Raw genomic sequence first — 24,629 nt, 5'->3', positions numbered from 1 at the left:
GCAACACAAGCAGAGGATGCTGCTGCTCGTGGTGAACAAGGAACTGTCTACAAAATGACACAGCCTGTCAGTGGTAAATGGCAGGCACCAACAAACACTCTCATCAGGAACAAACTAGGACACCTACTAACAATGAAAAAGAACAAGAAATGTGCTGGACAGAGCATTTCAAAGAATTGCTGAAGAGGGAGCCACCTAAAGAAGAAGCAAACATCCAGGAGGCAGAAGAAGATCTTGATATCAATGCAGACACCCGAACTAAGGAAGAGATCATTCAAGCCATCAAATCCTTAAAAAATGGGAAAGCTCCTGGAAAGGATAACTTGAATGCAAAATTGTTCAAGGTAAATCCTAAATTAGCAGCATCTATCCTGGCCCCTCTATTTACATCAGTCTGGGAAAGGGAAAAAATGCCAGATGACTGGACCAATGGGGTTATAGTGAAGATACCAAAGAAAGGAACTCTCAGTGATTGTAATAACTGGCATGGTATCACATTTTTATCTCTGTCAAGCAAAGTATTGTGTAAGATCATAGTCCAGCACATATCAGAGGCAGTTGATAGCGTTCTCAGAAAAAAGCAAGCTGGTTTTCGGAAAGGGCGTGGATGCACAGACCAAACAATAATAGAATACCATTTATTTAAATATTTTGGGTGTTTTCTACATTTTCAAATATATTGATTTCAATTACAACACAGAATACAAAGTATACAGTATTCAGTTTATATTGATTTTTATTACAAATATTTGTACTGTAAAAAACAAAAGAAATAGTACTGTAATTAAATCTCTTTATCATGAAAATTGAACTTACAAATGTAGAATTATGTACAAAAACTGCATTCAAAAATAAAACAATGTAAAATTTTAGAGTCTACAAGTCCACTCAGTCCTACCTCTTGGTCAGCCAATCGCTCAGACAAGCAAGCTTGTTTACATTTGCAGGAGATAATGCTGCCCGCTTCTTCTTTATGTCACCTGAAAATGAGAACAGGTGTTTGCATGGCACTGTTGTAGCCAGCATCGCAAGATATTTACCTGCCAAATGCCCTAACGATTCATATTTCCCTTCATGCTTCAACCACCATTCCAGAGGATATGTGTCCATGCTGATGATGGGTTCTGCTCGATAACAATCCAAAGTAGTGTGGACCGATGCATATTCATTTTCATCATCTGAGTCAAATGCCACCAGAAGAAGGTTGATTTTCCTTTTTGGTGGTTTGGTTCTGTACTTTCCACATCAGAACGTTGCTCTTTTAAGACTTCTGGAAGCATGCTCCATAACTCGTCCCTCTCAGATTTTGGAAGGCACTTCAGATTCTTAAATCTTGGGTAGAGTGGACTTGTAGGCTCTAAAATTTTACATTGTTTTGTTTTTAAGTGCAGTTATATAACAAAAAAAAAATCAACATTTACACTTTCATGATAAAGAGGTTGCACTACAGTACTTGCATGAGGTGAATTGAAAAATACTATTTCTTTTATCATTTTTGGAGTGCAAATATTTGTAATAAAAAATAATATAAAGTGAGCACTGAACACTTTGTATTCTGTGTTGTAACTGAAATTAATATATTTGAAAATGTAGAAAAATATCCAAAAATATTTAATAAATTTCAATTAGTATTCTATTGTTTTAAGTACAATTAAAACTTAATTAATTGCAATTAATTTTTTAATTGCGATTAAGTTTTAGTTAATCGCGTGAGTTAACTGCGATTAATCAACAGCCCTACTGAAATTACAATGTTTTTTCTTTATAGATTCTCAGGTTGGCATAAATCCAATTTGTACATACCAAGTTTACCTGACAGCTGTAGATTATTGCATTAATAGCTAAATCTTTTCCTTAGCAGTAAATAATTGAAATAATTTAAAAGCTGAGAACTTTAATGAATATATAGGGAGGAAAGATGCTGCAAAACACAGAACTAAATACATGGCTATATTTTAATCTAACTTTCCACTTTGCATGAGTCTTTCAAATCCCACTGTTTTTAGATGCTTTTTAAGTCTGTGTTTAAAGTAACACTTTGGGGCAAATATGTCAGTATGGTACATGGAAAATTAATTGCTAAACAACCAGTGGAAGCTTCTCCACTAAGTCCCAGTACATCTTGTAGAATATGTACATCAAATATCTGTACTAAATTGATAAGAAGTCAGAGATTTAAAGTGAAAAGGAAATCTTGTCATGAATACTACATCCTGTTTCACCCATTGTATAAAAATTATCCAATATTTTCTTCTGATTTATATTTCTGTGCTGTGTTGATTGCGGTCTTGTATTTTGAAAAATGAAGCTACTATAATGGAAGGTAGTTTAGGCTCTAAGGAGCTCAGATTCCATTGAAAGGTGTCTGACTTAAGAGAAAAAAAAATCTATGACATGGTATTTTATAGCACCACGTATTTGTTTTTCTCTGCCTAGTAACAGACTTGAATTGATGGTGGATTGGAATTAAGGGTGCCATTTCAGTAGGGTTTTTTGTTTTTTTTTTTAAACACAGGCTGTTCACATAACTATTCAAGATCTTCTGCAAAATTCACATTATTTACTCAATAGTTTACAGTGGGTCAGAATGATTTAGATCTCAGCACTCCAAACATGGCTCCCTTGGAGACGTTGCAGACGATTGTGTGTGTTTGCTCTCTGGAAATGTTATTAAATCGATCTCTGACAACAGCACTTTTGAACAGCTTTGTATTTTGTTCTGTACTACTGGAGCTAGTACTATGTTGATACACACACTGTGATCCACTTTCAAATAATGACTGTTACTTTTTAATACACCCATAAATACTAAACGTGTCTATTCCACATTGTAGACTAATGCCCAACAAACTATTTACATAAATAAACATCCAAAACTGGTTAATTGTTTTAAAACTCCAGTTGTGAAAATTGAAATATCAGAGATGCTATTGTACTAAACATTTATAGGGGAAAAGAATGAACACAGACTTTATATGCCATGTTTCAGCCTGGCGAGACCTTTAGGGCTGACCAGGAACAGTTTTGTAGTAAAAATGCTGAAAAATCACCTAATAGCACAGGCAGGCATAAATAAAGAAGTGCAGTGCTTCATGATTGTTAACAACATCCTATTGAGAAAACCACTAACATTTATAATTGGGATTAAAATTCAAAATATAAATCGGGAATTACATGGTGATGTTTCATATTTCACTCTATTTTTTGAAAGTATGAAACTACTGTGGTTGTCTAGAGTAAATTTTAAAAGGAAGACAGTTTATAAAAATAGTTCTAGTGGAGATTCTGAAACTTAACAGGACAGGGAAATAATCTCTCTGCTAAATTCCATGAAGACGTGTTTGTTTAAAATTACTTCAGGTACTTAAACTCAGAGTAGATTTTTCCCCGATGACTGGCATATAACAGCTGAGAATGTCAACTGAGTTTATTTACTTGAAAGAGATTGAAAATCTGTTGGATTTTGTTGGATGCTTTTTTGGAAAAAAAATTAAATACCATAATGATCTTTAATTTTTTGGTAGAAGTTGTTGAAAATTAAGGTGTGTTTCTTCTTCCTTTTTTAATTTGGCAATGGTTGAAATTGAGTTATGACTTCCCTCTTGCAAATTGGACTGAGTTTTTAATATTACTTGAAGTAAATAAGCAGTCAAACCAAGGTTTTGAACAGTGAACTGCAGATAAGTTTAGTACAAAATGCAATCTTTTCACTCAAGAACTAAAGAAGAAGAACTCAGTTATCTGAAGTGACTGAATTAACCTTAATCCAAACCAAAAGTGACAAATTCCAGGGATTTTAATAAGCGTTGTCAGTATTTAATTGTACTTTTATGTAAAGCGGAATTCATGCCTGGGTGCAGATGACCAAGGACTATGATTAACAGCCCTTAATTTGTTCAGAGAGCACACGAGTAGGCTGGTTTCTGGAGGGCAGATATATGCAGCATAAACTAAAGAGGAGGGATGGTGCCTGAGATTGCCTCTTGACTGCATTGCACTGTACCATGTATAGGATTGCCAACTTTCTGATTGCAGAAAACCGAACACCCTTCTCCTAGGCCCCTCCCCCACTCATTCCATTTCCCCCCACCGTCACTCCCTCTCCCCCACACTTGCTCTCTTGCTCATTTTCACCAGGCTGTGGCAGGGGTTGGGGTGTGGGAAGGGGTGAGGCTCTGGCTGGGGGGTGCGGGATCTGGGGTGGGGCCAGAAATGAGGGGTTCAGGGTGTAGGAGGGGGCTCCGGACTGGGGCAGGGGGTGGGGATGTGGTGGGGTGAGGGCTCCAGCTGGAGGTGTGGGCTCTGGGGTATGGCCAGGGCCAAGGGGTTCAGAGTGAGGGAGGGAGTGTGGGCTCTGGGAGGGAGCTTAGGTGCAGAAGGGGGCTCAGGGCTGAGGCAGAGTGTTGGGGTGCGGAAGGAGGAGTGGGGTGCGGGCTCTGGGAGGGAGCTCAGGCCTGGGGCAAGCAGCTGGGTTGCGGGAAGGGGTGCAGGCTCTGGGACGGAGTTGGGGTGTGGGAGGGAGCTCAGGGCTGGAGAAGGGGTTCAAGATGTGGTGCAGGCTCCAGGAGGCGCTTACCTGAGGCAGTTCCCGGAAGCAGAGACATGTCCTCTGGCTCCTAGGCGCAGTGGCAGCCATGGAGGCTCCAGACACTGCCCTTGCCCACAGGCACCGCCCGCAGAGCTCCCATTGGCCATAGTCCCAGACAATGGGAGCTGCAGAGCCAGCGCTCGGGGTGGGGACAGTGCCTAGGGGCCACAGGGACATACTGGTTGCTTCCAGAAGCCACGCAGAGCCTGGGCAGGCCAGGAGCTTGCCTTAGAGCTGCTGTGCTGCCGACTGGACTTTTAACTGACTGGAGAGACCAGGGGTCCTTTTTCAACTGGGCGTTCCAGTCGAAAACTGGACACCTGGCAACCCTATGTAGGCCTGGCTTGATGTGAGTAATTAAACATGGGGAAGTTCTCATTTTTTGGACAGCAGACTTAGGCCGGTAACTAGATCAGCAGGCTGAACATACAGTGTTTGTGCTAAGATAAGAAAATAGGTCTGTGAGTTAAAAAAAGAATGTTTGAGCTAGCTAAGATAAAAAGGGGGAACAGCCAGGGAACAATTTACTAAGAACAAAATGACAGTGGAAAAGAGAAGTCGGGAGTGCAAAAATGAGGTAAAGTTGAACATGGACAGCATGTGGAAAAAGCATGTTTTACAGGGCTTGGTTACTCTAAAGTAACCAAGCCAATCCCAAAACACGTGCTGGAATATACAATGAATGTAATGTGATGTGCAAACGTATATAAAGGAAGAGGGTTTCTGTGTAACGTTGGATGTGTGGTATACCCTGTACCTACTCCTTACATTTGAGCCTAATCAACTCAACTCAATCAATCAATCAAATTAACTACTGCATGATCAGATCTCTGGGGAAAATTCTAAGAAAAAACAGAACTCTGGTGAACAAACCTATCTGTTCTTCAGAGCTTTAGACAGCAAGTTCACTGTCATTCATTCAATATAGCATAATAATAGCAAGTAATCTTTAAAAACTCCTGACTTTTAGTCCTGTATCTCATAATGAGCTTAAAGTCACATACAAAAAGATGGTTACTATCGTACTAGTGAGGGATTCAAACTACTCTGTGTGGGCAATTGGGAGCTGTTGAAACCATATACTATATGATCTGAACAAGATTACTACACCCTGAGCTTAGCTTACACTGGGTTTTATTTGGTTTCTCTGAGCAGAGGCTGCAGTGTTAGAGATAAAGAGAGGGGAGAATGGACAGAAGGTATAAAAAAGGCAGCTGTGAGAATGGTTGGGTTTTTTTCCCCCCAACTCAGCACCAATAACTAAGACGAGGACAAAGAGTGAGAGCTCTTGGTGCATGTTAGCTTTTATAGTGTTTAGTAAATCCATATCAGTCAGATGTAGTCTTCTTGGAAATACCAACCATTTTAGATACTTTTCATGGCTGAGATGTACACTTGCTAAAGCCCATATTAGAGCCAAATGGAATTCCTAAGGCACTTAATGCATAATCTTGATTTCAGCTGAGGTCTCCCTGAAAAGCTGGGATTTGGAATTAAGCACTTCTCACTATCCCTGGTAGATCACGAGATGGTAGGTCATGAGATATCAGACCTTAAAATTGCAACATAAGGGTGTATAGAAAAACTATATTAGATCTGGGATTTTTTATATGAATTAGCTGAAAATTCTCTCTCCCTGGAAGGCCTATACAGATAAACTCATGTCACAATGTAATGACAACCTGCCTTTCCAGGTCAAAGGTTATGAAAAAAGAGTTCCAAGAAAAACTGTAGTAATGCTTACAAAATGCTCACAAGGTGGGAGGGTCCCAGCGCCCAGGCTCCCCCCAAGGCCAGATGACTTAGTTTTTTAGCTCTACAGCCCAAGCCCCACAAGCCCAAGTCAGCTGAAATAGGTCAGCCATGGGTGTTTACTTGCAGTGTAGACATACAATTAGATACCACCTTGAACTCTTTGCAACTTCCAGTACCTCTGTGATGCCATTTGTCAATGTTAGCATTATGGAAGTATTACCTGCTGCTTCTGTCTACCCCCTCCATGACAGTGGTCCTAGAGAGGCAGAGATAGCAAGAGCCCTCACACTATCCCGTACTAGAAAATAATTGTTTCAGTTCATGGGGTAATTTAACTGCAAGAATGGGATGGAAACACAAAGCCCTCTGGGAGAGATATGTGGGTTTGGAGTGCCTGGGAGGACTTTAGGAATAGGACTGCCAGTTGCCATGATTTTTATTCTCATACATGCACACAGGCATGATTAATACACGTTAATCCTGATATTCTGAGCACCGCCTTCTGGTAACGCTTGACGCAAATTTTCTATGTAATAATTATCAGAGTCCATGCTAGTGAAAAACAGTATTAAAAGTCCACCTTTTAAAAACCATTTCTCAAATGTTGAGGATGCTGAAGGAATGAACACTATGCTATTTGGGCACAGGCAAATTTATTCTGCAAGTAAGAAGTGTGTAAATTTTAAACGCTTTTCCCAAATCTCCAAATTGTGATCCACTGCTGCTATTTCCAAACTGTATATTTACCCTATGTGAAACATAAAAAGAAAAGGTCACTGCCTTCTGTAGGCTAAGGATAAGAATTTATGCTTTGCAATCATGTGTATTCTGCTTACCTGCTGAATTATGCATGCATTTCAAAATGTAAACTCAATTATCAAGTTAATACCATTGCCAGAGTTTGAATGTGCAGTATATACAAGATAACAGTAATTTATTCTTTTGTAGGATATGTCTTAATGATACCTAATTTTTTATGTCCATGTGCAGAATGAATTTTGTTATGTGCACCAATATGGAGGTGATGTCACACATCAGCTTCATATTGGTGCATGTAACAAAATTCATGTGGTGGGGATGGGGCCGAGGGGTTTGTTGTGTGGGAGGGGGCTCAGAGCTGGGACATAGGGTTGGGGTGTAGGGGTATGAGGGTTCTGGGGTGGGGCTGGGGATGAGGGGCTCAGGGTAAGGGAGGGGGCTCAGGGCTGGGGCAGAGGGTTGGGGAGGGTGGGCTCTGGGGATGAGAGGTTTGGGGTGCAGACTGCCCCAGGGCTGCAGTGAGGAGAAAAAAGACTCCCCCCAGCCCTCTCTTATCACAGCAATTCGGGGCTGGGGGAGAGGCATCACTCCCCGGCCGCGGCAGGTCTGGTGGGCCTGGGCTGGGCTCCTCTCCCCAGCAGCTCCAGTGGACCTGGATCAGGCCAGGCCAAGCCAAGGGAGGGGCTCCTCTCCCCCAGTGCGGCAAGTCTGGGGCAAGTCCGCGCTGGGGCCGGCAGGGAGGGGCACCTCTCCCCACCGTGGCAGGTCCATGCTGGGGCCAGCGCTGAGGGGCGCCTCTCTCTGCTGCAGCAGATACATGCTGGGGGTGGCGAGGAAAGGCATCTCTCCCTGCTGCACACTGAGCTCCTGGGCAGGGCTTAATAGGCAGCTGCGCGGCCGTGCAGCTTAGAGGGAACTTAGGTCCTAACAATTTAAAATATCCAGCTACTTTTATAATTACCTTAAATTAACTCTCAAGGAATTTTCTGTTCACCTGTCCTGCTGTATATGTTAGCAACGCTAAGGATATGTCTACACTACAAACCTAAGTTGACCTATATTACAGTCACCACAGTAATTACTGCACTGGTGCATGTCCACACTACCCTCCTTGGGTCGGTGGTGCACGTCCTCACCAGGAGCCTGGGCTTTGGATCCCAGCTGGGAGCAGGGTCTGAAGCCCCCCGGGCTTCTCAACCCAGCTGCCAACAGGGAGCAGGGTCCAGCCACCCAACTCCATAGGGGAGTGGGGGCTTTCTTGTCAATTTCACGACTCCTGCTATGAAATTGACCAGAAAGCCGATCTAACTACACTAACATAAGCCTTATGCCTCTCATGGATGTGGAGTTACTATATCAGCGTAGTATGGCACTTACATAGGTGGGAGGAAGGCTGTAGAGTAGAAACTGACATAATTAGGTTAACATAAGCTGCCTTATGTTGACCTGTGCGGTGTAGACCAGCCCTAAAATGGCCAGCTTTTCGCCAATTTAATTTAAAGGAAAACTAGGAAACTTATTAAGAACCTGTTTTCAGTTAAATTCCATTACTGGTATGCAGAGTGGGTTTAAAGGAACATTCTGTGACATTGCACCCCATAATGCACATCTTTCTATCAGTGTTATAGAAGGTGACCAATAGATGAGTTTACCCAGTATATGCTTTACTTAAATTCAATGTGCTAAAATTTCAGAATTTCCCAAATCAAGTATTGTCATAATGATTAAGTTTCTTCACATTTTCAGAAGCTACAGATCTAGCAGGCATAGCACTACTTCCTCCAAAGCAGTATTGCACATATGCCTGATTAATTACTTTTGGGAGTCTCTCACCAAAACGCCATGTCCATAACAAATATGATTATAATAATTTCCCAACTTCACAGATTGTGGTGAGCAGCAAAGAACTCCCGATCACTCAGCTTAAGTGATAAACAGATTACATTTGTATTTATGTTTCGAGACATATACAGATTGGCATGTACTTAAAGTAGATCTAGATCTAGAATAAATTGCATGATGGAACGGACCACCCAAATACCCAAAACTGAACCTGCTTTAATACAGAAATAAAATCTCCACTGATTACACACCCCTAGTTGTCCCCTATCACCCCACAGTAGAACACATATGGTGTATCATCAAACAATTACAACCCATACTTCATGGGGACCACAGCCTGAAAGAAATCTTTCCTGAACCTGCCTCTTCTGGCCATCAAACAACCCCCCAACCTTTCCAGGCTCATTGTCAGAAGTAAGCTCCCCACAGACCAGGATACACCAACTCAAAGCAGCTCTAGACTCTGCCAAAACAGATGCAAAACCTGCAGACATATCTCCACTGCCACAAAGATCCCTGATAACAACTATGTGGGTGAAACCAGATAATCACTATGCCCTCAAATGAACTCTCACAGATAAAATACAGAAACACCATATTGCTTTTTCACAAGCGATCACTCTATATCTTACCTATCAACCTTCATCCTCAAAGGAAACCTGCACAATATGTTCAAAAGACAAGTCTGGGAGCTTGAATTCATAACTCTGCTAGACATTCAAAATTATGAACTGAAGAGAGACACTGGATATATAGCTTATCACAACAATCTATAACTGACTAACCTCCCCCATCCAAGCTTTTTTTCCCTTTTCCCCCTATGAATGCAGAGGTGTTAATGGGCCACTTCACCTTGAATGGTCCTTTGAAATATGTGTTAACTACTTATGCTAAACTATCTGTTCCACCCTATATTTAGCTGTGACACCGTGAGTTCATTTCTCAGACCCGAGGAAGAGCTCTGTGAGAGCTCAAAAGCTTGTCTCTCTCACCAACAGGAACCTGTCCAATAAAAGATATTACCTCACCCACCTTGTCTCTCTGATATCCTGGGACTAATGTGACTACACCACCACTGCATACAATAGGTACTCTGAAGCAATCTTACCATTTCTTGTAGAAGTTTACTTAGGGCTTGTCTACACCACACAGCTTTTTAGCGACAAGGCTGTGTCGACACAGCCTTGTCGCTAAAAGTCAGCGTGCGTAAATGCTCTGTCGGTACTTTGTTGGCACTTTTGCCCCAAGAGTGGCATTAGCTTTGTTGGAAGGAGAGCGCTCCTGCCGACAAAGCCACGTTCACACTGCCACTTGCGTTGGCAAAACTTTTGTGTTTCCCAGGAGGCTTTTTTAAGTACCCGTGAAAGACAAAAGTTTTGTCAACAACTTCGCAGTGTAGATATACCCTTAGGCTATGTCTACACTACAGACCTTACAGAGGCACAGCTGTACCACTGCAGCTGCGCCACTGTAAGGTCTCCCGTGTAGCCATTCTATGCTGACAGGAGAGAGCTCTCCCGTAGACATACTTAAACCACCCCCAACTAGCGGCTGTAGCTTTGTCAGTGGGAAAGCATTAATAGCTTTGTCAGCGGGAGAGCATCTCCTCCTGGCATAGCAGTGTCCACATTGGCGCTTTTGTCGGTGAAACTTATGTCAGTCAGGGGTGTGTTTTTTCACAGCCCTGGCCGACAAAAGTTTTACCAACAAAAGTGGTAGTGTAGACATAGCCTATTCTATGTTAGCGTAATGCTTGTATTTACCAGGCTTCTCACTATACTTTCTGCATAGAAATATAAGACAGTGATGTTTAAAGGAGAAATGTAAATGCTCTTATCGACAAAAGGTATAGCATTCAATACTTAATAGAAGTTTTCCATCTCATTTAATTTGTTACCGCAAATGCATTGCACCTAAATCAACTTTAGAAATATCTTACTGCAGAGATGAAGCAAGCCTCCTACTATTTAATGGGCTCATCTTTCTGAAGTGAATAATGCTCCAACTCCTAATCAAACACAAAAGCATTTAAAAAAAGATTGAAAGCTAAAACTATCAAAATTCACAAAACCACCAAGGATCTGTGCATGGCTATTTTACACCAAAAAGTTACTTTTCAGCAATGGCATGGGTCATAGAAATAATTATTTTCATCATTTATAACTTGAAAATAATATACACTAAAGAGCCAGAAAATAATTAACAAAAAAGTAGGAAAACTCTGTCTAGAATCTTGCTATATCCAGATAGTTTTCTAAGAGCAGTCAGGCCTTCTCTAATTATTTTGTTACTGGCATAACTGGCAAAAACTCAAGAAAAATAAATAAATAAAAGGAATGAAAGGTAATTTACTTACCAAGGAATGCACACAAAATACCTTAGGGCACACATTTCAGCTGTGGTAAAGCTAAGTTATTTTTGCTAGCAAGAACTACACCTGGCTTGATTCAGTCTTTAATGTGAAAAGCCCTGAGGACATCTCAGAGAGTAAAGGTTGAGAAACAGAAAAGGCACATCTGAAAATGCATGGGACATCACCTGGGTGGAGCAAGTTTCTTCCTCTGATCTGCCCTTTCCTTTTCAAATCTTAATACTGCACTGCTTGTAATAAATAAAAATCTTTATCATTTGCACAATATGTTTGTCATAGAGAACACATAATATACAATATTCTTTTTTCCTGGATTTAATCTAAGGAAAATTAACATCTGAATTGTAATTGACTTTTAATAGCAATTAAATGTATGTACATAAATTATAACTTCTTGAGTATTTTGGTATAATACTTTATCAAAACTTTAATTTCTTTTGGCTCTTTGGTAGTAAGATAATTGTTACTTAAAATCTAGTTGTGAATATTATTATTCTGATACTGCAAGGTAATTATGCTGTAAAATAGTGATACTTCAATATGTATTACTTTAATAATTTTCAGAGACTTAGTACAGATATTAAGAAGTATAAGTATACACTTGGGGATGATGTACTTCCACATCACTAAAACATTCTTTGGAAAAAGGTGCTATGTGTTTTCTATATAAACTGCAGTTCAAAAAAGAAAGCTGCCTTGGAGCTTAAATTCATAAATGTATTAGACACTAAAACTCAGACTTAATAAACACACTGAATTTATGGCTGATTACAGCAATCTATAACCCTCTAACTCTCCTTTGACTGCAGATGTGTTAACTGCCCACTTCAAGTTGAATGGTCTCTTACAACATGTTAACTCCTTATGCTAAACAATCTGTTCCATCTTGTATTTAGCTGTGACACTGAGTACCTTTTACACAACTGAAGAGCTCTGTGCAGCTCGAAAGCTTGTCTTTCTCCAAAGGAAGTTGGTCCAATATAAGCTATTACCCCACCCACCCTGTCTATCTTTCCAATGGTGTTTTAACATTTGAAACAAGAAAAAAAGGTGGACTGTGACCCCCTTCTCTAGAAATCCAAGTATAAACTCCAAAAGGAAGTAATGAATTATATGTGATAAATACCTTATTTGATATTTAAAGCTATAAAAAAGTGGCTAGTTAAGTTACATAAAATTTTGCTACAGTAGTTACTTTTCCATTCAAAATAAGTAACTACCATACCAACCCCAAAATATGTAATATACACACATACACACACAGATATGAACACATTGTATATGGTGTAATTATCTACTTGGGGCGGGGAGAAGGTCAACATCAAGGATAAGTTTTAGTTGTAAAAGCTCATTAACAAGGCACACCAATAGCAAACTCCAAATCTATTATTTCCCTAACAGTGCAATGTCTATTACAAGATGTTAATGCTGGAGATGGCTGTCATATAGATATATAGCTAAAATATACTTTTCATTCCTGATTCTAAAGAGTCCTTCTAAAACATTCAATAACTCTTTTGGATTATGTCTTAACCTTTACTTCTGTATCCCAGTGGTTTTCAACCTTTTTCCATTTGCAGACCCCTAAACATTTTCAAATGGAGGTGCAGACTCCTTTGGAAATCTTAGACATAGTCTGCAACCCCCCAAGGGTTCAATGGCCACATGGTTGAAAACCACTGCTGTATGCTAATCTAAGGACTTCCCAGTGTTGTATTCCAGTTGACTAATAAAACCTACTCTCTTTCTCTTGGCAAGCCATATGAAAAAGAATTTGATTAATGTCATCAGGGCCATAGCTTCTCCCTAAGACAATTTTATTTCATACTAACTGGGATTGAAAGAAATAAGGAAAAGGGAGCACAGTGTAATCCTTTGCCCCTTAATCTGATTTACAAATATGTTTTTTGGGATCATGAAGTGACACCTCCTTCTCTCACTCTCTCTTTAACACCAATATCTCTATCACTAGCCACTTCCATACATATTTCTTTTCTTTCCATTTTGTGAAATGTCATATCTCTCATATAGATGTTTGAATGACAATATCACAGCCAATGACATCTCAAAAATTGGGATAATAAGAAGAGAATATGGTAAAATTAGGAACTGGGTATATAAAATAAAATAATGTGTTTAATGAAATGGCTAATATAGCATAAACTATAATCACTTTAAAATAGTTTTTGAACAGAATTAGAAGGAATTTTTTTAAAGATGATTCAGAAAATGTATTTCTACAGTAAAGTAAATGGCACTGGAAGAACTGGCATTTATAAAATACAATTCATATAACAAGGCACACAAAGTATAGGACATTGCCACAAAGTATTTGACCCTGACCTGAAGATGCTCTACATTGAGATAAAAATTGTATACATCAATATCGCCAATAAAGTAGTTCTCTAAAGTATCATGAATTTTTATCATAAATCTTAATACAAATCACATTCTTTCTACTTATTAAAATGATCAGAGACAGGTTATAAAAGCATTGTAAAAAAAAGATTATTGCAATGTGAAAGCTGACTATGTTTGATGTGAACCTCAAGGCTAATAGTATATTTAATCCCAACAAAGAACCAAAGGAATAAATCTGCAATCACATGTCAAACTCTTTTATAAGAAACAGACTTAACATGTGAGTTAAAATGGTCTATTTCAGTGAGTTCAATATTAAATTTGTGTAGTTAAGTGCTCGGTTTTTCTTACTATTTCAATAAACGCTGCCACATTTTGATCATAACATAGGTAATCTCTGTATACACTTAAAGAAAAAACAGGAGTATTACTGTCTTGTGTATATTTAAACCTTCCTGTTGTGTTGAAATGTACATTTAAACTAATTACTAAAAATTGTTTTATGCAATTCATGCGACTTTAGTTTCTCATCATAAATATTATTTAATTACAGATTAACATCTGACCATTGAGACACATGGGGATTACTATAGTTATTCACTATATACACATTGAAAGTAACACATAGAATTAGAGTACAAATTGTAACTATCATAAATCAGAGAGATTAGATTATAATCACTTTTTAATGGCTCAAGTGCAATTACACAGTAATCTGCGTAAAACATATGAATATTATACAGTGATACTCTCATACTCTGCCCCTTCCCGACATTTGGATCTGCATGCATAGCCATGTAGCTGCACAGAGCCCCAGTGACTTTGGTGGATCTTTGCATAGGCATAAGAATGTACCCCTGCAGATCTGATTGCAGTCAAGATCTGGGCCTGTATAAGTAATATATTATTGCTACAAATTAACAATATCACTTACATTACAGGCACAGCCACTAGCTGTATATATTTATGCGTATTTACAAGGCAATTATAAACAGACAGGCAGATGTCGAATTTTATATTTTTATAATGTTGACAGATAATACTGATGTTCATTTTTAAGGTTTTTTCGATTTTTATTTATTTTAAATTTTCACAGTAGTGTGGTAAACATCAGATGTAAAAATATTAGGCCTGTCAATCAATTAAAAATTAATTGTGATTAATAGCGAGATTAAAAAATGAATCACAATTAATCAAAGATTTAATCACAGTATTAAACAATAATAGAATTGGTATTCTATTATTGTTTAATAGTGTGATTAAAACAGCAATTGTGATTAATTTTTTAATCAAGTTAATTTGTTTTGAGTTAATCGCTTGAGCTAACTACAATTGGCAGCCCTAAAATAGTCATATTTGCTCATACAGCATCACAGGTTACACAGGTGAAAAAGAGTAGCATCTGACATGCAGAATCTTTACTATTGCATGAATCCGGGAGTGGAGGAAAGAGAGCGAGAAAAAAACCCAACACAATTCAGTACTGGCTTGCTGGTTGTAATTCAAAAGCCAAATGAATGAGCCAAACAGCTAAGTAATTCCACAGCTAGCATTAGCTACTTTACAAGTGAAAAGCTGCAGCAGGGCATGATGTCTCAGAAGGGACCAGAGGTGAACAGGATCACTATGAAGTCAAAACTGTCCAAGCCACGGTAGAACTTTACTAAATATAGCACTGTGCACCCAATGAATAGCTCCCTGGTGCTGAAGAAAAAACTGTATCAGTTAATTATTTAAAACATATTCTAGGAAATATTTCTTTCCATCTAACCAGGGAGATCGCAATGATTCAGACTCCAAAAGTAGTAATGAAGAGCATAACGTAAGCAATTAAAAAAGCAGCATACACATTTAGTAAAAAAACTATTTTTTAAATTGTTTTTCTCAAATATTCAATTTCCCCCCACATTCCTCTAAAAAAATACCCCTGTGCTATTTTTTTCTTTTATTTCTTATCACAGCTGCTCAGTCTATTCAGTTCTGGCAACTCTGAACATCAGAACTGGAAGCATTTTTTGTAAATATAATTTTCCTACTATGTTGTAATGGCATTGCTATTGCACATGGGAGCTTTGGATAGTACACAAAAATATGTTTCCTCTTGTTCCTTTATATTTCACAGCATCTCATCCATCCAAAGGCAGGGGCTGCTTACAGCTACAATTTCCTCCCTTCCCCAAGCAGCATGCAACCAGAAAAATAACTGATTTTGCTGGGTTTTTATAACAGAAAACAAAGAAATAAAGTAAAAATAGCAAAGAACCTACAGTTTAGGTTAATTTGCTTTTTGTTCACAAGTTCCAACTGCCTCATTTTAAATAAATACCTCAACTTTCATATGTTGGAAGCATGGGGGTAAGAGCTTTACCTTGAATTAAGTTTAGCCTGTCAAGTTTAGCATTAGAAAGCGGTTTAACTTTATTTTTCTTTTAACTATTTCTGACAGTATTGCCTATGTTTATTCTCATTTAAAATCTCTCTCGTTGTCCTAAATAAACGTGTTTGATTGTTTTATCCAATCCAGTGTGTTTAAATTGAAGTGTCTGGGTAACTCCATTTAAGGTGCCGAGTTCTTGTATATTATTTCCTTGAAGGAATAATGGACTTAATATATTTGAACTGTCCACGAAAGGGCTGGACAGCTCAAGACATACATTTCTGGGGGGAAGTCTGGGATTGGGAATATGTTGGGGTCACCCTGCAGTATAACCAAGGCTGGTGAGAACCAGGGTGTGACTTGCAGGCTGCAGTTACCCCCCCCCCCGGGGAGTAACCTGCATGCTGCAAAGTTGTTCGTGAGCAGTCCAGGTTGAGTGATATAAGAGTAAGGCATTACTAGGCCCCCCTGTTTACTGGGCAGGGGAGACAGAGACCCCCACTGGTCTGGATTGCACCCTGCTATGTCACAGTAACTTTCTTTCTTATTAAGCCAGATGAAGAGAAAGAGGCTAGTAAAATGCAAAACACAGGCTATGGACACCTGCCGTTCAAAAAGACAAGAGTAAAGAAAGTCTTAAAAGTTACAGTAGTTATTAATTAGAATATTTCTACTGAATCACACTACAGAACATATGTATATAATTCAGCTGCAGTAATCTTCTAAAAATGATTTACTTGAGTCTGTGTTTTCTCTTCTCCAAGATCTTGACTACTGAATGGCAAGATTTCTGGCAATGGAAAAGATCTTTTCTGCTGTATGGATACCTATTCACAAAAGGCAACAAACCTGATGCTGTCAGAAGCAGTCTTCAGATATAAATAGGGAAGATACAAAGATTTCTGGGGCTTTACTGAATAACCATAAAATAAGAAAAGGAGTACTTGTAGAACCTTAGAGACTAACCAATTTATTAGAGCATAAGCTTTCGTGAGCTACAGCTCACTTCCTCAGATGCATATCGTGGAAACTGCAGCAGGCTTTATATATACACAGAGAATATGAAACAATACCTCCTCCTACCCCACTGTCCTGCTGGTAATAGCTTATCTAAAGTGATCATCAGGTGGGCCATTTCCAGCACAAATCCAGGTTTTCTCACCCTCCACCCCACCACACAAATTCACTCTCCTGCTGGTGATAGCCCATCCAAAGTGACAACTCTTTACACAATGTGCATGACAATCAAGTTGGGCTATTTCCTGCACAAATCCAGGTTTTCTCACATCCCCCCCACCCCCATACACACACAAACTCACTCTCCTCCTGGTAATAGCTCATCCAAACTGACCACTCTTCAAGTTTAAATCCAAGTTAAACCAGAACATCTGGGGGGGGAGGGGGGAGGAAAAAACAAGAGGAAACAGGCTACCTTGCATAATGACAGTGGGGTAGGAGGAGGTATTGTTTCATATTCTCTGTGTATATATAAAGCCTGCTGCAGTTTCCACGATATGCATCTGAGGAAGTGAGCTGTAGCTCACAAAAGCTTATGCTCTAATAAATTGGTTAGTCTCTAAGGTGCTACAAGTACTCCTTTTCTTTTTGCGAATACAGACTAACACGGCTGTTACTCTGAAACATAAAATAAGAAAAACTGTAGCTCGTTAAAATGCTGAAATTAATTATACACAGTGGGACAGAGAAGAGAATAAAGTTCGAAGTAATGTCTTCATGAAGGATCATAAACACTGTTAGAGAGAGGCAAAAATCATGTTATACAGAAATGATAATTGTTATATGACATTTCTCAACATCAGTAATTATAATGCCAAAGCTAAAAGAGAGGGAAATGTGCTTAACTCTTCAAAAACAATTTGGCATTAAGTGCTTATCATCAATCTGAACTGCAATGTTAGTACTCATGCTCAATGATGCTCAGCTCAAAAAAATCAGACCACTGGGGAGGACATTCAAGGGCCTTTATATGGTCAAGAGTACTGCAGAATGCATCTCACAGATAATCACATATTTTCTGAATCTGCCTCATTTAGTCTTTAGCTTCCAGAGACAGAAAATTGCTAAGTGGCTTCAGAAAAGAAAAACATGTAAAGAATAAAACAACTCTGTTAAGGTAGATCACATTCTGCCTTTTCATAGATGAAGCGTCTAGATTTTTTTTTCCCAAGAGATTCTATGGAAGAGCTTAAAGCTCTTGTTCTCTACTACAAGATAGTACTTATCAGGCACTAAAACTGTACATGTAAACAAATCTGCTCTTTGATTGCTGACTGTCCAGCTTAAATCACTCTATGAAGAGAATCTGTACATACTCACATTCTCAGCTGTTTAACTGCTCCTCCTAGAGGAACACAAAATATAATATCTTTCACTGGGTCTTCTCTGCCCAAAAAAAGTCTCTCCTGCTAACAGTATTTACTGTGAGCAACATCTGCTGTTTTACAGTTCTTCCCACTAAATTCTATATGTGCCTCCCCTAAAAAACTTCCTGAAGGTTCAATTACTAAAGACCCATTTCATAAAATATCTGTAACAAGTCAGCGTGCACTCTCCTTGAAACCAAACAGTAAAAAGCTGAAGTGTAACATTGTGGGTTTTACAGATATTGGACAGAAATAGGCATAAAAAACATGCAGATATTATAGGATAACTGAGTTCAACTGTTCACAGGAAATAAAAGTTTGAATACAATACTGGAAAGATCACAGACCAAGAGCCTAGGATAAAATTTTCATAAGTGCTTAAATGACTTAGGAACCTAAGTCTCATCTTCAGAAATGACTCAGGCACTTAGCCCTGGTCTACACTAGAAGTTGAGGTCGAATTTAGCAGCATTAAATCGATTTAACCCTGCACCCATCCACATGACGAAGCCCTTTTTTTTTTTTTTTTTGACTTAAGGGCTCTTAAAATTGATCTCTTTACTCCACTCCCGACCAGGAGATTACCGCTGAAATCAGCCTTGACAGGTCGAATTTGGGGTAGCATGGATGCAATTCGATGGTATTGACCTCCGGGAGCTATCCCAGAGTGCTCCATTGTGAGCACTCTGGACAGCACTCTCAACTCAGATGCACTGGCCAGGTAGACAGAAAAAGGCCCGCGAACTTTTGAATCTCATTGCCTGTTTGGCCAGCATGGCAAGCTGCAGGTGAGTGCAGAGCTCATCAGCAGAGGTGACCATGACGGAGTCCCAGAATCGCAAAAGAGCTCCAGCATGGACCGAACGGGAGCTACAGGATCTGACTGCTGTATGGGGAGAGGAATCCGTGCTATCAGAACTCCGTTCCAGTTTTCGAAATGCCAAAACATTTGTCAAAATCTCCCAGGGCATGAAGGAGAGAGGCCATAACAGGGACCTGAAGCAGTGCCATGTGAAATTTAAGGAGCTGAGGCAAGCCTACCAGAAGACCAGAGAGGCAAACGGTCGCTCTGGGTCAGAGCCCCAAACATGCCGCTTCTATGATGAGCTGCATTTTAGTGGGTTCAGCCACCATTTTAGTGGGTTCAGCCACCACTATCCCAACCATGTGCTTTGACTCTGTCAATGGAGAGGGAGGCAAAAAGGAAGCAGGTTTTGGGGACGAGGAAGATGATGATGAGGAGGATGTAGATAGCTCAAAGCAAGCAAGCGGAGAAACCGGTTTTCCCAACAGCCAGGAACTGTTTCTCACCCTGGACCTGGAGCCAGTACCCCCCGAAACCACCCAAGGCTGCCTCCCGGACCCGCCAGGCGGAGAAGGGACCTCTGGTGAGTGTACCTTTTTAAATAGTATACATGGTTTAAAAGCAAGCGTGTTTAGTGATTAATTTGCCCTGGCATTCGCAGCCAGGAAAGCTACTGGAAAAGTCTGTTAACGTGTCTGGGGATGGAGCAGAAATCCTCCAAGGACATTTCCATAAAGCTCTCCTGGGTGTACTCCCAAAGCCTTTTGCCAAAGGTTTCTGGGGAGGGCCGCCTTATTCCATCCACCATGGTAGGACACTTTACCACGCCAGGCCAGTAGCACTTAGTTGGGAATCATTGCAGAACAAAGCATTGCAGCGTATGTTTGCTGGCGTTCAAACAACATCCGTTCTTTATCTCTCTGTGTTATCCTCAGGAGAGTGATAACATTCATGGTCACCTGGTTGAAATAGGGTGCTTTTCTTAAGGGGACATTCAGAGGTGCCTGTTCCTGCTGGACTGTTTGCCTTTGGCTGAACAGAAATGTTCCCCGCTGTTAGCCATGGGGAGGGGGCAGGAGTGAGGGATTAGCCACACGGTGGGGGGAGGCAAAATGAGACCTTGTAACAAAAGCACATGTGCTATGTATGTAATGTTAACAGCAAGGTTTACCGTGAAAGAGTGTACCCATTGTTCTATAAAAGGTGTCTTTTTAAATACCACTGCCCCTTTTTTTTCCTCCACCAGCTGCATGTGTTTCAAGAATCACAGGATCTTCTCCTTCCCAGAGGCTAGTGAAGATGAGAAGGCGAAAAAAACGTACTCGCGATGAAATGTTCTCTGAGCTCATGCTGTCCTCCCACACTGACAGAGCACAGACGAATGCATGGAGGCAGACAATATCAGAGTGCAGAAAAGCACAAAATGACTGGGAGGAGAGGTGGCGAGCTGAAGAGAGGGCTGAAGCTGATAGGTGGCGGCAGCATGATGAGAGGAGGCAGGATTCAATGCTGAGGCTGCTGGAGGATCAAACTAATATGCTCCAGGGTATGGCTGAGCTGCAGGAAAGGCGGAAGCACAGACCGCCGCTACAGCCCCCGTGAAACCAATCACCCTCCTCCCCAAGTTCCACAGCCTTCTCACCCAGGGAAGTAGAGTGAACCAAGGGGGCGGGGAGGTTTCATCAAGGAGAAACAAACAGAACTTTCACACCATAGCCTGGCCAGTCATGAAACTGGTTTTCAAAGCTTCTCTGATGCACACCGCACCCTCCTGTGCTCTTCTAACTGCCCTGGTGTCTGGCTGCGCTTAACCAGCAGGCCAGGCGATTTGCCTCAACCTCCCACCCTGCCATAAACATCTCCCCCTTACTCTCACAGATATTGTGGAGCGCACAGCAAGCTGTAATAACAGTGGGAATATTGGTTTCGCTGAGGTCTAACTGAGTCAGTAAACTGCGCCACCGTGCTTTTAAATGTCCAAATGCACATTCTACCACCATTCTGCACTTGCTCAGCCTGTAGTTGAACAGCTCCTGACTACTGTCCAGGCTGCCTGTGTATGGCTTCATGGGTCCCCAAGGATACATATAGGCATTTCAACATCCCCAACAGTTATTTTCTTGTCTGGGAAGAAAGTCCCTTCCTGCAGCTTTTGAAACAGACCAAAGTTCCTGAAGATGCGAGCGTCATGTACCCTTCCCGGCCATCCCACGTTGATGTTGGTGAAACGTCTCTTGTGATCCACCAGTGCTTGTAGCACCATTGAGAAGTACCCCTTGCGGTTTATGTACTTGCCAGCTTGGTGCTCCGGTGCCAAGATAGGGATATGGGTTCCGTCTATGGCCCCACCACAGTTAGGGAATCCCATTGCCACAAAGCCATCCACTATGACCTGCACATTTCCCAGGGTCACTACCCTTGATATCAGCAGATCTTTGATTGCTTTGGCTAATTGCATCACAGCAGCCCCCAAAGTAGATTTATCGACTCCAAATTGATTCCCGACTGACTGGTACCTGTCTGGCATTGCAAGCTTCCACAGGGCTATTGCCACTTGCTTCTCAACTGTGAGGGCTGCTCTCATCTTGGTATTCTGGCACTTCAGGGCAGGGGAAAGCAAGTCACAAAGTTCCATGAAAGTGGCCTGACGCATGCGAAAGTTTCGCAGCCACTGGGAATTGTCCCAGACCTACAACACTATGCGGTCCCACCAGTCTGTGCTTGTTTTCCGGGCCCAGAATCGACATTCCACGGCATGAACCTGCCCCATTAGCACTATGATGCCCACATTGCCAGGGCCCGTGCTTTGAGAGAAGTTTGTGTCCATGTCCTCATCACTCTCGTCACCACGCTAACGTCGCCTACTTGCCCGGTTTCGCTTTGCCAGGTTCTGGTGCTGCATATACTGCTAGATAATGCGCGTGGTGGTTAATGTGCTCATAATTGCCAAAGTGATCTGAGCGGGCTCCATGCTTGCCATGGTATGGCGTCTGCACGGAAAAAAGGCACGGAACAATTGTCTACCGTTGCTCTGATGGAGGGAGGGGCGACTGACGACATGGCTTACAGGGAATTAGAATCAACAAAGGGGGTGGCTTTGCAACAAGGAGAAACAAAAACAACTGTAACACAGAATGGCCCCCTCAAGGATTGAACTCAAAACCCTGGGTTTAGCAGGCCAATGCTCAACCCACTGAGCTATCCCTCCCCTTGGTATTCCAGGCAGGACTGAATCTCCATTAAACTTTTCAAGGTGCCCCAGACAGACCGCACCGAAATAATTGTCGGCCGTTGATTTCATGGAGGGAGGGGGGAGGAAGGAGGGGAGCAAATTAATACAAAATAAATCTGGTCTATTTCTTGTTTTGATCCACTCCATCTACCTTTTACATCTTTGGCTGGCAGCAGATGATGCAGTAGGACTGCTCGCCATCCTCATCTCCTGGCTGCTCGGCAGAAGATGGTGCAATAGGACGACTAGCCATCCTCATCTCCTGACTGCTCGCCAGAAGACGGTGCAATAGGACTGCCGGCAGGACTAAAGAGAATGACCTGGTCACTCCTATTTTAGTCCCTGCGCCTATGTCTGCCCAGGCGCTCTTGACCAACCTTACCGAGGTGGCCAAGAGCACCTCAGACATGATGACGATGGTTGTCAGGCCTATTACACCGTCTGCTGCCACAAGGCAATGAGCTGCTGCTGTGTAGCAATGCAGAATCCGTGTCTGCCAGCACCCAGGAGACGTATGGTGACAGTGAGCTGAGCAGGCTGCATGCCTGCAATGGTATGGCGTCTGCACAGGTAACTCAGGAAAAAAGGCACGAAACGATTGTCTGCCGTTGCTTTCACGGAGGGAGGAAGGGCCTGACGACATGTACCCAGAACCACCCATGACAATGTTTTTGCCCCATTAGGCATTGGGATCTTAACCCAGAATTCCGATGGGCGGCGGAGACTGCGGGAACTGTGGGATAGCTACCCACAGTGCAATGCTCCAGAAGTCAATGCTGGCCTCAGTACTGTGGAAGCATCCACAAGACACAGCAATTGTGAACACCATTTGAAGCAAATTTACATAGATGGCAAACAGATCTCATTTTAATTCAGAAATTTCCATGTGGTACGGAGTCTTTTTGTTTTAATTCAAATGAACTTATGCTTTCTCTTTACTCTTCAGAGAAAGCTTGGACCCTTTTAATTGAAAATTTCAATAAACAAGTTTTAAAATAAACAGAAAAAAGGCCAGAGTGGGTAGAACCTAACTACAGAAGTTAAACAAATATTTGAACATATGCAAATATGGCTTAGATGCTAATACTTTTTTGCCTGAGGATAGTACCTTGACTCCATTGCTAACAGATTTTCGTGCCTAAGCTAGACAGAAGTAGACAGAAGTATAAAGGCTTCTACAGTGCCAGAAATGTTGTTTTTGCAAAAAGCCACTACACAGAAGTCATTTCTGTTCCCCACTGGTGTCTGTAAAGGTAAAAGTAAAGAACCTCTGGTAAATTTACAAAGGTAGGAAATAGCCCAGGTTTTCTGACTACTAATCCTTCCAATAGTTAAAATTTGCATATTTGCATACATGTGTGAGAAAGAGTTGCTCTTGAACACTGAATGGTTGTCTTGTTTGCCTACAATCACTGTACCACCATTTTACTGAGTTACTAGGGTCCTACTCTGAAAACACACACAAGAGTAACTCTGTTCACCTAAATTGTTCCAATGAGCTTCTCATGCAAGTAAAGGTATTATCCCTGTGCATAAGTGTTCAAAGATTGGTCCCTTAGTTTGCGATTCACCTTCAGATACCAAGAATATTTTAGAAGTTTGTCATTCAGTTGTTTCACTTCTGGAATCCCCTCGCAAATATGATTTCTTAGAGCCATATTACTCACCTGATAAACATGGAATGCATTAGCAGCTTTTCCTCGTAGAAAGACTGAGGGAATCCAAACATTTATAAGGGCACGATTTGATCTGAGCAAAAGAAGAGACAAGTTTAAAATAGGGAATCATCTTTACATATAAAATAAACCTACAAAGTGTCTACCTCCAATGCTTGCAAAATGTCCACAGTGAGCAACAGAACCAGAACCAAAACTTTCAGAACACTTGAAACATCACAATTTTGCCTGAATATTTTGAACTTATTAAACCTAAAAGTAACAGTAAGTTAGGAACCATTAGGAAAGGGATAGATAATAAGACAGTAAATATCATAATGTCACTACATAAATCCATGGTATGCCCACATGTTGAATACTGTGTACTGTTCTGGTCATCCCATCTGAAAGAAGATATATTAGAATTAGAAAAGGAACATAGAAGGGCAAAAATGATTGGGGTATGGAACAGCTTCCATATGATGAAAGATTAAAAAGAC

General features: G+C 40.9%; 1 protein-coding gene across 1 annotated transcript in view; it reads right to left on the bottom strand.

Moving 5' to 3' along the window:
* Positions 1-24,629, bottom strand: part of SNX29 (sorting nexin 29) — a 451,551-nt gene that overhangs the window by 169,741 nt on the left and 257,181 nt on the right. Inside the window, 1 exon segment of the mRNA XM_073362374.1 lies at positions 24,142-24,223. Coding sequence (XP_073218475.1) covers positions 24,142-24,223 — 82 coding nt within the window.

Source organism: Lepidochelys kempii, chromosome 10, assembly GCF_965140265.1.
Source record: "Lepidochelys kempii isolate rLepKem1 chromosome 10, rLepKem1.hap2, whole genome shotgun sequence".
NCBI classification, from domain to species: Eukaryota; Metazoa; Chordata; order Testudines; family Cheloniidae; genus Lepidochelys; species Lepidochelys kempii.
The sequence above is the reverse complement of the archived record's forward strand: the minus strand, read 5'-3'. Positions and strand labels throughout refer to the sequence as shown.